At 52.9% G+C, this 12,069-nt stretch overlaps 1 protein-coding gene across 1 annotated transcript in view; it reads left to right on the top strand.

Moving 5' to 3' along the window:
• Positions 1–5,105, top strand: part of SYT17 (synaptotagmin 17) — a 72,782-nt gene extending 67,677 nt beyond the window's left edge. The window contains exon 6 of the mRNA XM_075528323.1: positions 3,780–5,105. Coding sequence (XP_075384438.1) covers positions 3,780–3,976 — 197 coding nt within the window. The 3' untranslated portion in view covers positions 3,977–5,105. The remainder of the gene's footprint in view (positions 1–3,779) is intronic.
• Positions 5,106–12,069: the final 6,964 nt, after the last annotated feature.

Here is a 12,069-nt window from a genome sequence, read left to right as displayed (position 1 = left end):
AAGGGCTTGCCCTCGGAAAGGCCGGCTCCTCAGCCTTCCCACCTGCAAGCCACGGGAGGCAGCAGCCAGGTGACTGCATATTGGCCTCAGGGGCATAGGATATTACACTTCCTGTCTGTGTTCCTCTCATCTGGTGAGTTCGAGGTGGATTTTCTAATACCAATGTTTTGCTTTTTTTTTCTTCCCCCCCTTTTGAAATAGTGAATGTACTTGCAAGAAATTAAAAGGATCTGTCCTTGCGTCCTACTGTTTCCTGACCCCCCAGAGAGTGGGGACTGTCCCTCTAGATACCGTTCCACGTGTTTATTTTTCCCTTAACAAAGGGCGGGGGGAGGGGAAGGGGTTTGGGTTCATGCATATTCTCTCTCGCAGTTGGCACTTTAGTAACCTAGCGAGGGCTTTCCATTTGACGTGTTGTTTTCAGAGTCCTTGGCTCATGCACTCAGCTGCTGCAAACGAAAAGATTGGGGGTTCAAGCCCACCCACCCGTCCCTGGGAAGAAAGGCCTGGCAATCCACTTCTGGTCAACCAGCCCCCGAAAACCCTCTGGAGCCCACCATCCTATTCTGATGCTCCTGTGTGGTGCACACCGGGCTGGCACACCTGCTGGGAGGAGTTCCCCCCCCTACCCCCCATATAATCACATCAGAAGTTCTTTGGCCTGGCCCCTCCAGTTCTGACGCCCCCCATGGCTGATCCTGAGATGACAGCATGGGTACAAGAAGGTCACTAGGGAAGTGGCCGCAGGACGCCCAACAGGGAGAGGAGAAGGGGGAAGCCAAGCAAGGACTGCCGCTGAGCAAGCGCCCGCTGTCCAGCTGGGCTCCGTGGGCCAAGGCAGCTCCCTGCTTCACCTCCTCCCGTCACTCGCTGGTTGAGAGTAGTTCCTGAGAGTGTCACCACCTCTAGAGGTGGGACTTGTCCTGTTTGTGCCCAGGGACAGAGGGTGCTGAGGCGGAGTGCTGCGGGTACTCCAGGGAGGACCCAGACCCCGTCGGGGTGTGGGAGAACCAGCCCCAGAAGCTGCAGGGAGTCTCGGGGTGGATCACACCCCCACCGCCTCGCCCGCTGCTGCTGGCCTTTCCAGTGTTCCAGTCCCGGCGGGCTTGCCAAGCACAGGAAATGTTTGAGGCCCTGCAGGCTGCATGGGCAGCGTCGTGGGGACCACTCGGCTCTGCCCTGACAGTGTGAAAACAGCCTTCAACACGTGCGGACAATCGCGTGTGGCTGTATTCCCATAACACGTGACTTCTACACACACGTGAAGGGCCAGGCTTGGCCAGCAGGGCATAGTCTGCCACTCTCTTACAGAGACTGTTCTCGTAGGGGTGTCATGGCCCAGGTGGGCAGAGCTTTGTGTGGGGCGGGGGAGGGGAGGCCACTGTCTAGGAGTCTACTCGCTGCGTCCTGAGGTCTGAAGCCTTTTGCTTTGCATCAGGTTCTATGAGCCCACTCCTCCTCCCAGCGGTAGTGAGTGCACGATGGTTTGAGACCTCCTCCTATTTCGCCACCGCTTTCTCAGGGGAGAAAGACCACCCAGTGGCTAGAGAGGTCTCTGGAGTGTTGGAGAGGCAGGAGAAGACGAGAGCATTTTGCTTAAGGAGACGGAAGCCAAATGGTACCTGGGATGGTCTCTGAGGAATACCATGGTTTGGCTTCGTGGTTGCACCACGTGCTTAGCTGAGGAGCCCTGGTGGCGTAGTGGGTGACAGGGTGAGCTGCTCACTACCAGATCCCCGAGGTTCGAACCCACCGCCAGCAGCCCCACCGGAGACACGGTGAGGCTTTCGACTCCGATCCCCCTGGAGGAGTTCCACTCTGCCCTGTAGGGGCGCCGTACGTCGAGCAGAGTGGATGGCGGCGGGCTTTGTTGTACTGTTTTGTCGTGTTGATGTGCTTCCTGGCCACCCGGGAGATGTGCACCTACTCAGAAACACTCAAGACAAAAGGCCTGTCCATCGACCTCTGGAGCAGTCATCCCCGGAAACCCAGTGCGTCAGTTGTGCTCCGTCCAACACACGCATGTCGCCATGGCAACCGTGTTTGGTGGTGGTTTTCACCTGAGCGCCCTAAGCCCTTTCCCACACCTACACGAAGTACGCACGGGTCCCATTTGTGTCCGCAAAGAACGCACGGTCCCATTTGTGTCTTGATGTAGATCCCGCAGCGTCCCTCTCAACACCAACCACCCTGCGTCTTGTTTGGCTTTTAAAGAGGAGCTATGGGGCCGTTGCTTTTTCCGATCTTCTCTCCCACCCTCCTCCCCGTTTCCATCCTCGGGAATTCTCGATGTGCCCACAGGGCAGAGCAGAGGGGCGCGCTCGCCAGCCTCGAGCTCGGTTGCAGGCTGCCTGTCCTAGCTGGTTTATTTGCTCATCGGGACCCCTCCTGGCATCAAGCCTGCCTTCGTGGGGCTCACGCTGCGCAGATCGGTGATATCTCCCTTCATGTAGCTCCCAGGCGCAGCCTGCGTCCCCGTCAGCGAGACGGCACCCCTGCGCTGCTCACACACAGATAAAACGTTTGGCGGCACTTGCTGCAAGCAGGAGCCAAGGAACCCATCTCATTAGTTTCCAAAGGCACAAATTAAGCTTGTGTTGGAATTAATGGGGAAGCCTTCCCGAGACACATGCATCACAACAAGGAGGGGAAGAGATGGCGCTGGGGGCCGTGGCCTCTGTCGTGTATAAAAAGGTTGGCATCTGTCGTGTATAAAAAGGTGTAAAAAGGTTGGCATCTGTCATGTATAAAAAGGTATAAAAAGGTTGGCAGACAGAAAAACAGCCTACAAATGGCAGAGGGGCTGTCTCAAACCCTTGCTGTGCACCACGATCTGTAGGCACATTTCCTCGCCGGAAACTCAGAGTCAAGTACTATGAAGATTCCAGCCGAGGAAGCCCCTCCGCAGGGTCCTTGGGCTCCTCAGATGGCAGAGCCAGGATTCAAAGCAGGCAGTCTGTCCCAGAGTGTACACGTAGCCCATTGGTTTGCCACGGGCACAGATTGGCCCCGCAGGGGATGGTCAACAGGGTGTGCAGCTCTTCCGGTCATCACAACTGAGGTAAGGTAGCATGCTACTGGCACAGACAGGTGAGTGGAGGTCAGGGATGCTAGCAGACACTGTGCAGTGCAGAGGACAGCCCCACCGCGGAATCTTCCAGCCCTCCCGCCCCCCGTGTGTCAGCAGCGTCCTGTTGAGAAGCCCCAAAGTAATGATTCAACTGGACACCAGTGATGGTGCCTCGAGGTCACCGGTGGGAGTGCGCTGTTGGCCCCGCAGCAGCGGGTCAGCTCCAGGGTCCTCCCCGGCCACTGCTCGGGGCTGCAGTCTGTCCGTGTCGGCGGATTGTTGTCAGGATGCTGACCAGGCTCCAGCAGGGTAGCCAGGCTAAGATGGACTAGGGAGCAAGGCCTGATGGTCTACTTCCAACACACTCAGCCAGTGGCCAACGATGGTTCCCACTGCAGCCCCTCATGGCTCATGACCGGGCAGCAGGCAGTCTCAACAGTGTCACCAGTGGCGAGGCAGTGAGGCGCAGGTTGAAAGGTATATGCCGCAAGCGGTGCAGGTATCTGCAGAAAGAACAGCCGGTACCCAGACTGTAAGGCAGGAATGTGCCCAGCGTGTGTGAACAAGGAGGGGCCGGGGGGAGGGGGGAAGACACTCCCTTGCTTGAAGACATCAAATACCCTTGCACAGACTAATGGCTTCTGTCTTGTCCCTGCCCCATGTCTGTCTCCCTCCTCCCTCCTCCCTCCTCCCTCTGGCTCCTCCCCAGTGTTCGGCCACAACATGAAAAGCAGCAACGACTTCATCGGCAGGATTGTCATCGGCCAGTACTCTTCCGGTCCCTCCGAATCCAACCACTGGCGGCGGATGCTCAACACCCACCGCACGGCCGTGGGGCAGTGGCACAGCCTGAGGTCCCGGGCCGAGTGTGACCGCGTGTCTCCTGCCTCGCTTGAGGTGACCTGAGGCTGCCAGGAAGGCAGCTGTCATATGTAAAATAAAACAAGAGAGAGAGAAGAAAATCTAAGACCGAACATGTCACCAACCTATCATCACATCAACATCCTCATACACACTCTAACAGCGACCCCTGCAAACACACACACACACCGAGTCCTCCCAGAACGGAGGGGAAAACGGACTGCTGATCTCAACACGGCCCCCCTTAGCAAGGGAGGCCTGAGAACTTTCTAACAAGCCCTCCATCCGTGTGCCACAGTTGAGTGGATTTCTGCTATGGGACTGGCTGGCAGTGCCTGCTCTTGTTGGCACCCTTTGACATCTGCCCCCTTAGGCACTTCCAACCCTTAGGCCAGGGAAAGAGCCTCCCAGGGGCCCCCTTCCTTCAAGACTCATCGACCGAGCATTTGGCCAGAGCGGGGAGCCCTGGCCCCCCACCCAGGCTGCCTCCTTGGGGGAGGGGGTGTCTTCAACCCAGTCCTTTCCCGAGGGTGTAAGTGTCTTCATCTTCTCTTTAGTGAACATGATAAATAGATTAGATGATTATTTGAAGAAACCAAATGACAACACAAACCATCCCAAGGTAGGAAAACTCTTAGCTTAACTGAATCTGTCCTTGTGTTAACTTAGTTCAGGGCTCTCCCTGTGGGGGTGTCTGTGTGTTCTCATGCGTGTGCCCTCACAGATGAACGCATGTGTGTCCGTGTGTCCTCCCGGTGAGCAAGGTGGTGGGCTGGGACCCCGACACTGCACTCCCTTCCCTCAGCCTCTCCTGCCCAGTGAGCCTGTGCACAGGGCCTCGTGGCTCTCCAAGGCCCCACCCACGGTGGCAGCACGCGTGCGTGTGTGCGTGTGCGTGTGCGCGTGCATGGTGATTGTGACCCGAGAAGACTGTTGTCATGGAATAGAGTGGCTAACCTGTCCCCATCCAAGAGATTTGTCCTCATGTTCTGGGAGTCTGTGTGTGTGTACGTGTGTGTGTGCACGCACATGCGTGGGCTTGCACATGTGCGCCAAAGTTGTCATTCATAGATGGGATAGAGCCCTCGCTGTTGGATGCTCCTATGTCTTTTTCCATAGCATATTGTCTGGTATGACGGGGAGCTATTTATTGAAATTAAAGAATGTTTATTTGTGTCACACATCTGAGCGACCTTTTTTCTTCATGAATTGGACTATAGACTCTGGGTGGGTGTTCCACCCACATAACAAACCACCCAGTGACTCAGACAGCGACGCTTCATTCTCACAGAGTTTGTGGGTCCGGAATTCGGGGCAGGCATGATATCCACACTATTTCCACCGCATGCCCCACACACAGCATGCAAGGGAGTGAGTGCTGGTGGCGAAAGTCCAACATGTGTGTGATTTCCATAAAAAATGCACTTGGCCATCAGCCAGGAGATGCCGGCTTGGGGAGAGAACCACCTGAAGGTTTGCTCACTCCCACACCTGGCGGTTGATGCTGGTTGGCTGACACCTGGGGGCTCCACCCTTCTCAGGGTGGATTTTTCCATGTGGGCTAGTTCTGGTTTCTCATAGCACAGTGGCAGCGCCCCAGGTTGAGCAAGCACAGCCAGGGAAAGCTATAACCCTTCTGTGGCCTCGCCTCAGAAGGAATTCCGGTGGCTCAGTAGTTAAGCGCTCAGCGGCTAACCCAAAGGTTGGCAGTTTGAACCCACGAAGCAGCAACAAGGGACACAGACCTGATCTGCTCCCACAAAGAGCCCACAGCCTCGGAAGCCCTAGGGCTTCACGTGTGGCCCCCCAAGGAGTTAGAATCTGTGCCGCAGCACCCAACATCAACGCGAGGCACGGCACGGCACTTCCACCGTCCTCTGGGTCTCAGCTCCTGCCGGGATGAAGGGGAGGAAACAGACGAAAAGGCAGGAGTGCTCGCGTTGCCCACAGGGGAGCCCCTGAGATCAGTGATGGGGAGCTTCACACCTGACAAGTCAGGCCCAGGAGGAGCCTCATGAAAGTCCCACCAAGCTTGGCAGCTGGAGTCTTGGGTCTCGGGCAGACACTGTCGTGTGAAGGACTGAGCCCTTCAAGGTGTGAACTTGGACCTTGCGCTGGGTGGTCCGAGCCAGCGAAGGAAGAGCTGCATTCGCAGAGAAGACTGCAGGTGCTGAAGGAGGCCACCCAAGCCCGCCTCGCCTGAATCCAGGCTAACCGTGCAGGTTGGTGCGAAGGCTTGCTGAGATGATGCTGCGCTTTCCCGTGGACTCGGCGCCGGGCTCGGTGGCTGTTACCAGGCAGGGTTTGTTGGTTGAGGAGTGGGGACCGTGGTAGGACAGAGGTTGGAGATGTTGCCAGGGTTAGTTTGCCAGGAGGGAAGAGAGAGGTGCTAGAAGGTGGTGGGATGACTCCGTTTCTATAGAAACCTGGGTCCAAGACTCTGTGTGGGCCTCCCACTCCTTGGTTAGCATCCTCCTCCTCCTGAGTAAGAAATGACAAAGGAGATGCATGGGCCACCTAAACCTCCCCAAGGGGGTGGGGACCCAAGTTGAGGGAAAGGAGGCTGGCAGTGGTGGTATGGTTATTATTATTGTTGTACTGTGTTTTATTTTCGTCTCTGCTAGTGGAAAGTTTCCAGTTACATTTATTCCATGGTCAGTTGAATGCTTTTATTTTTTTTTATCATTTTGGGGGGGGGCTCTTACAGATCTTTTAACAATCCATCATTCTATTGAATTAAGCAAACTTATGCATACGTTGCCATCATCATTTCCAAAATATTTTCTTTCTACATGAGCCCTTTTTATCAGCTCCTCTTTTTATCTCCCCCCTCCTCTCCCCTCCCACCCTCATGAATCCTTGATCAATTATATATTATTATTGTTATTTCGTATCTTACACCATCTGTTGTCGCCCTTCACCCACATTTCTGTTATTCGTCCCCCTCAGGGCTATATATCCCACCTTGTGATCTTGTTTCCCCCATTCTCCCCCTCCCACCCCCACCCTTCCCCCTACCTTCATGGTATCAGTACTCCCACTACTGATTCCACGTGTTCAGAGCTCTTATCGGTACCAGCTGCCAGGCATGAATCCTCTGTCTCATGAGTCAAAGGCATTGTCCTCTTTCTCTTGGCAGCGACTCTGAGCTCAGGCTGGACCTAAGAAGCCCTCAGACTTCTGGCCCACGTCCCCAGGACATGACAGCCTACTACTCCTGCCCAGTCCTCTGCAGACGTGATACGTCCCAGACTGCTGGGAGCAGCTTTTGGGGGCCTTGATATTTTATTCCCAGAAAGTTGGAGGTCACTGTAGGGGATGGGGATTCTTTGCTTATCTTCTACCACCAACGGGATACTTGCGTTAAAAAAAAAAAGGTTAAACACTGTAAAATAACGCGAGAATGACTGCAACGATGTAAAAACTAATACCTGGAAAAGAGACTGCCCCCAAATTTGGCTGATCTTATCCTCTGGGTGATTATTTTATTCTTTCTGATACAATATTTTTGAATACACTACAGTTCTCTGATGATGAACATATCCTGTACACTTGTTCTATATCAGGCATTGTCTCAAACACTTGTAAGAAAACCAAAAGCTAACCCACCACTGCTGAGATGCTTAAACTCACAAGGACTGCCCTATAGGACAGAGTGAAACTGCTCCACGGGGTGTCCAAGGCTGTAATCTGGAAGCCGACTGGGACATCTTCTCACGGTACAGCTAGTTAGTCGGTTCACTAACCTTTCAGTGATTGAACAGGACTGATGGTTGAAGATGTGCTTGTATGAGGGGAAGTGCAAACAATTTGTCCCTATTTTTCAGATGAGGAAATTGGCTTCAAGGCAGTAATTGAGCAGTGTCTGACCATTCAGCAGCAGGTCTGGAATTTGAACATGTGTCTGAATTAAAGTCATTCATTGAACTAACCTCGATGGCCTCTTTTATAACAGAGGTGAGGAGACAGGGGCATGTGTTTTATTGGTGAAGCAACAACATTTTTAAAATTTTAAGTTAAAGGGATAGACAGACGGATGGATGGATGTTCGGATGGATCAATCCACTGACCGAGCAATCAATCAATCATTACTGAGCTCTCAGTCTGCCCTGGGCAGAGTGTGTTGAGTGTGTGTGTGTGTGTGTGTGTGTGTGTGTGTGTGTGTGTGTTTACACCATCGTGCAAAAATACAGCCTTTAAGAAGCTAGAAAACATGTATTCTCACAAAGAGATTGCCACAATCTCTCCAATGGCAACAAAGGTCAATTTATTAAATGGAAAAATCGTCAACTTTCTCAGCAGTGGACTGGAGCAGGGGAAGTAGGGATTGCTCAATGACAGGACAGCCCCGGCCAAACCTGGCCCGCCACGTGTTTCTGAGAATAAAGTTTTATTGGGGCACCGCCACGCCCATGCCTGTGCTGTCCTGCCTCTCTTCTAGCTACAGCGCTGTCATTGTGAAAGAGCCTCAGATACCTACTACCTGGTCCTTCAGAGAAAACATGTACCCACCTTTGAGAGCAGTGGGGACCTTGTTAAAACTCAGATTCCAGTTCAGTTGACCTGGGTCAGACCTGAGTTTCTGCATTGCTAACACGTTCCCAGACGGTGCCAGCTCAGTGTCCCCATCCAGAGAGCGGGCAGGGTCTGACTTACAAAACCCTCAGACATCAAATAAGCAACTTAGGGGTGGGGTTGTTTTGTTTTTGTTGTTTGGCTAATCAGAGGTTTCTCTGCCTCCGCAGGGGTTTTCAGGAGCTGGGGGTGTTGTGTGAGAGCCCAGTGTGATTTACTGCCCCCCTCTCCCTGAGAGGTCCTGATAGCAGGGCCCTCACAGTGCAAGGGGGAGGGGGAGATATCTAAACGCCCTTCTAAAGGGGTCAATTTGTGGGCATGGCACAGTGGGTTACATGTTGGGCTGCTAACTGAAAGGTCAGTAGTTCAAACCTACCTGCCACTCCAAGAGAGGATGTAGTCGGTTGCTCCCATAAAGATGTATGGCCTTAGAGACCCATTGGAGAAGTTCGACCCTGTCCTACAGGTTGCTGAGTCAGATTCAGCTGAATGGTATTGGGTTTGGATTGAGAACAGATGTAATAGATCAGTACCATAAGTAGTCCATGCACATCCTTTGTAAGATTCTATAAAGAAGATTCTTAAAGACAGACGTGCACAAGTACAGACATTCGGAGGTGCTGGCCTGGATAAGGCATGCTGAAATGGGTCTTTGCTGTGTTCCAGACCAGACTCAGGCCAGGACAGGTGCTCAGTCTGAGTTAGCTATGTGGAGCACCCTGCCTGAGCATTGGGTGCTCCAGAGGGCGCCAGGGACCTGGAAGCCAAGTGGAGGCCTTCCCATGAGAACCGACCCAGACAGGCCTGGGAACTGGCTGAGCATTTGGGTCTCGGAAGGGTGTAAGTGTAGGAGGATGGGTTCCTGCCAGGAAAAGGCTCACACTGGATCAATAATGATAGTAGTCATAGGAGAACTCATTGTTTATTAGATGCAACTGTGTAGATGACGCATTGCAATGAGCACATCTAGACAAGGCCTCTTTAAAGAGCAAGGATGCCACTCTGAAGAAAGTGGCGCCTCAACCAATCCACGGCTAGTGCCAATCACCTCTTACGCATGTGCAAGTTGGTCATTGATTAAGCTGAAGAAGAATCGGTGGATTTGAATTACTGTATTGACGAAGAATGTTCAAAGTACCATGTATTAAAGCAGGGGTCCTCAAACTTTATAAGGGGGCCAGTTCACTCTCCCTCGGACCGTTGGAGGGCCGGACTATAGTTTTTTTAAAAAACTATAAACAAATTCCTATGCACACTGGCTGAGTCGACTGTTAAGCAGGACAGGCAGCGGGCGGCAAAAACACCCGACGGGCCGGATAAATGTCCTCGATGGGCAGCACGCGGCCCCCAGGCCGTATTTTGAGGACCCCTTATTAAAGAATAAAAAACAAAGCTGTCTTGGACCAAATACAGCCAGAATGCGCCTTAAAGGCAGGAAGGATGACACATCCTCATGTACATTGGCTCTGTTACCAGGAAAGATCAGTCCCTGGACAAAAGACATCATGCTCGATAGATTAAGTAAACAGTCAGCAAATAAATAAATAAGAGGCAGCCTCTAGCAGATGGATAGACAGAGTGCCTGCAATAATGGGCTCAAACTCAGCAACCATTAGAGAGAGATGGTGCAGGACTGGGCAGTGTCTCGTTCTGTTAATGGCACCTACCAACAATGACAACAGCCTATGAAACGTTGTATCTTTGTGGTGGGATAGTGTCTTAGGCTGGGTTCTCTAGAGAGGCAAAGCCAGAGAAGTTTATCAATCCAGAGAGGTTTTTAATCAAGCGTATGGGCCACACGCTTGTAGAGGTAGGCAAGTTCCAAGTTCATCGGTCAAACGTCAGGCCGGAGGCTTTCCCCGACTCATAGCTGCAGAGGCCGATGAACCCACCACCAGCGGGTCAGATGCCAGGGCTCTAGTTGCAGAAGTGAATGAGTCCAAGGTCAGTGGGTCAGTCCATTGGCCCAAGTCCAAAGAACCAGAGGTAGAGTGATGATCACATGCAAGATCCAGACCAGCAAAACGCAAGCAAGCTTTCCCACAGCATCCACTTGTATGGGAAGCAGACCGTACACCTGAGCCATGGTCACTAGCACTTACCTGCCAAACTACTGAGAATTCTGGCCCAGCTGAGTTGGCACACAACCTTAATAGTCACAGTGCACTGTTATTTTGTTCGTTCCCATTGAGTCAACTCCAACTTGGGTGTCCAAGTAGAACTGGGCTCCACAAGCTCCCAATGGCTCATTTCCCCGAAGTGTATCACCAGGCCTTTCTTCTGAGGCACCTCTGGGTGAACTGGAGCCTCCAACCTTTCCGTTAGCAGCCAAGAACATTCATTGTTTGCACCGCCCAGTGACCCAGTGAATATTATTATTGTTTCCCATTTTGTAGAGGAAGGAATGGAAACTTGGAGAGGCAGCAGCATGATGTATATAAGGAGACACAAACCAGGGAAGAAAAATATTATTAATTTGAGAGAGATTGGTCTTCTACACCTGTGCTGAGATCCCAGTGAAAAACACCAGCAGATTTCAAAACCTTCAAGTCTGAGTGAAACCAACCATATGTACCACTACACTAATAACGTACACTGCTCTCTCTTCAGCACTCTGGGTCAAGAACCTTCCAGCAATGTCTCCTCAAACCCTTTAAGGGGACCCCCGACAGGGGGAGCTGCAGACCCGTGACATTGACCTCTGGGAGCCTGGGTCAGTGCTTCCCCCAACAATGAGGTCTCCAGCCCCTGCCTGGATGGGCTGCCTTCTCTCAGCTCCCTGTGGCGGCTGCCTGTGCAGAAGAGGCTAAGCCTTGTCATCTTCTCAGTCTGGTCAACCGTAGACAGAAACCCAGATTAACCCTAAAATCCCCCAAGGATACGCCCTGACAGCAAAATTTTAAAATGTTAAACCTTGCCTGTACCCAACAGATCTCAATGAGTGAATTGGCCGGGGCCCACACTCAACACGGATTTACATTTGCATCCTTTGCCCTGGTGGCACAGTAGAATAAGTGTTGGGTGGTTCGACCCCTCCAACCACTCTGGGGGGGAATATCGAGGCAGCCTGCCGGCATAACCGAGATAGGCAGGAAAAACAAACCGACAAAACTCACGCCTCCTCTGCCACTTGGAATCTCCCTGAGTCTGAATGGATAGGTGGCAACAGGCGTGGGTTTGGTTTTATACGTTTTGTGCTCAATCCACGGAGGCTGAGCTCTCTTGTGGAGCCTGGCAGGCTGGGATAGAGGGGCTCGAGGATCGCCCCCTTGTACGGAGGAGTAAACCGAGTCCAGAGAAGCTGGAGTTTGCCCTAAGCCGCACAGGAGCTCCGAGGCAGGGCTGGGAGTGCTTGCTTCTACAGCTGTCGCTCAGAGCTGTCCCCACCACGGAGCAAAGAGGAGGGAGGACGGTGGAGGGAGGAGAAAGAAGGGGGACTAGGACCCTCCCAGACTGCTCCAAGCGCTGGGCAGCTCGGCTCACACCCAGAAGAACAGTCCTAGCTCTGGTCGAAGGGCCTGTCTCTCCTCTCAAGTGCAGTGACGGCTCTGTCTGTGCTTAGG

This window comes from Tenrec ecaudatus, chromosome 12 (genome assembly GCF_050624435.1).
Source record: "Tenrec ecaudatus isolate mTenEca1 chromosome 12, mTenEca1.hap1, whole genome shotgun sequence".
NCBI lineage: Eukaryota > Metazoa > Chordata > Mammalia > Afrosoricida > Tenrecidae > Tenrec > Tenrec ecaudatus.
The sequence above is the reverse complement of the archived record's forward strand: the minus strand, read 5'-3'. Positions and strand labels throughout refer to the sequence as shown.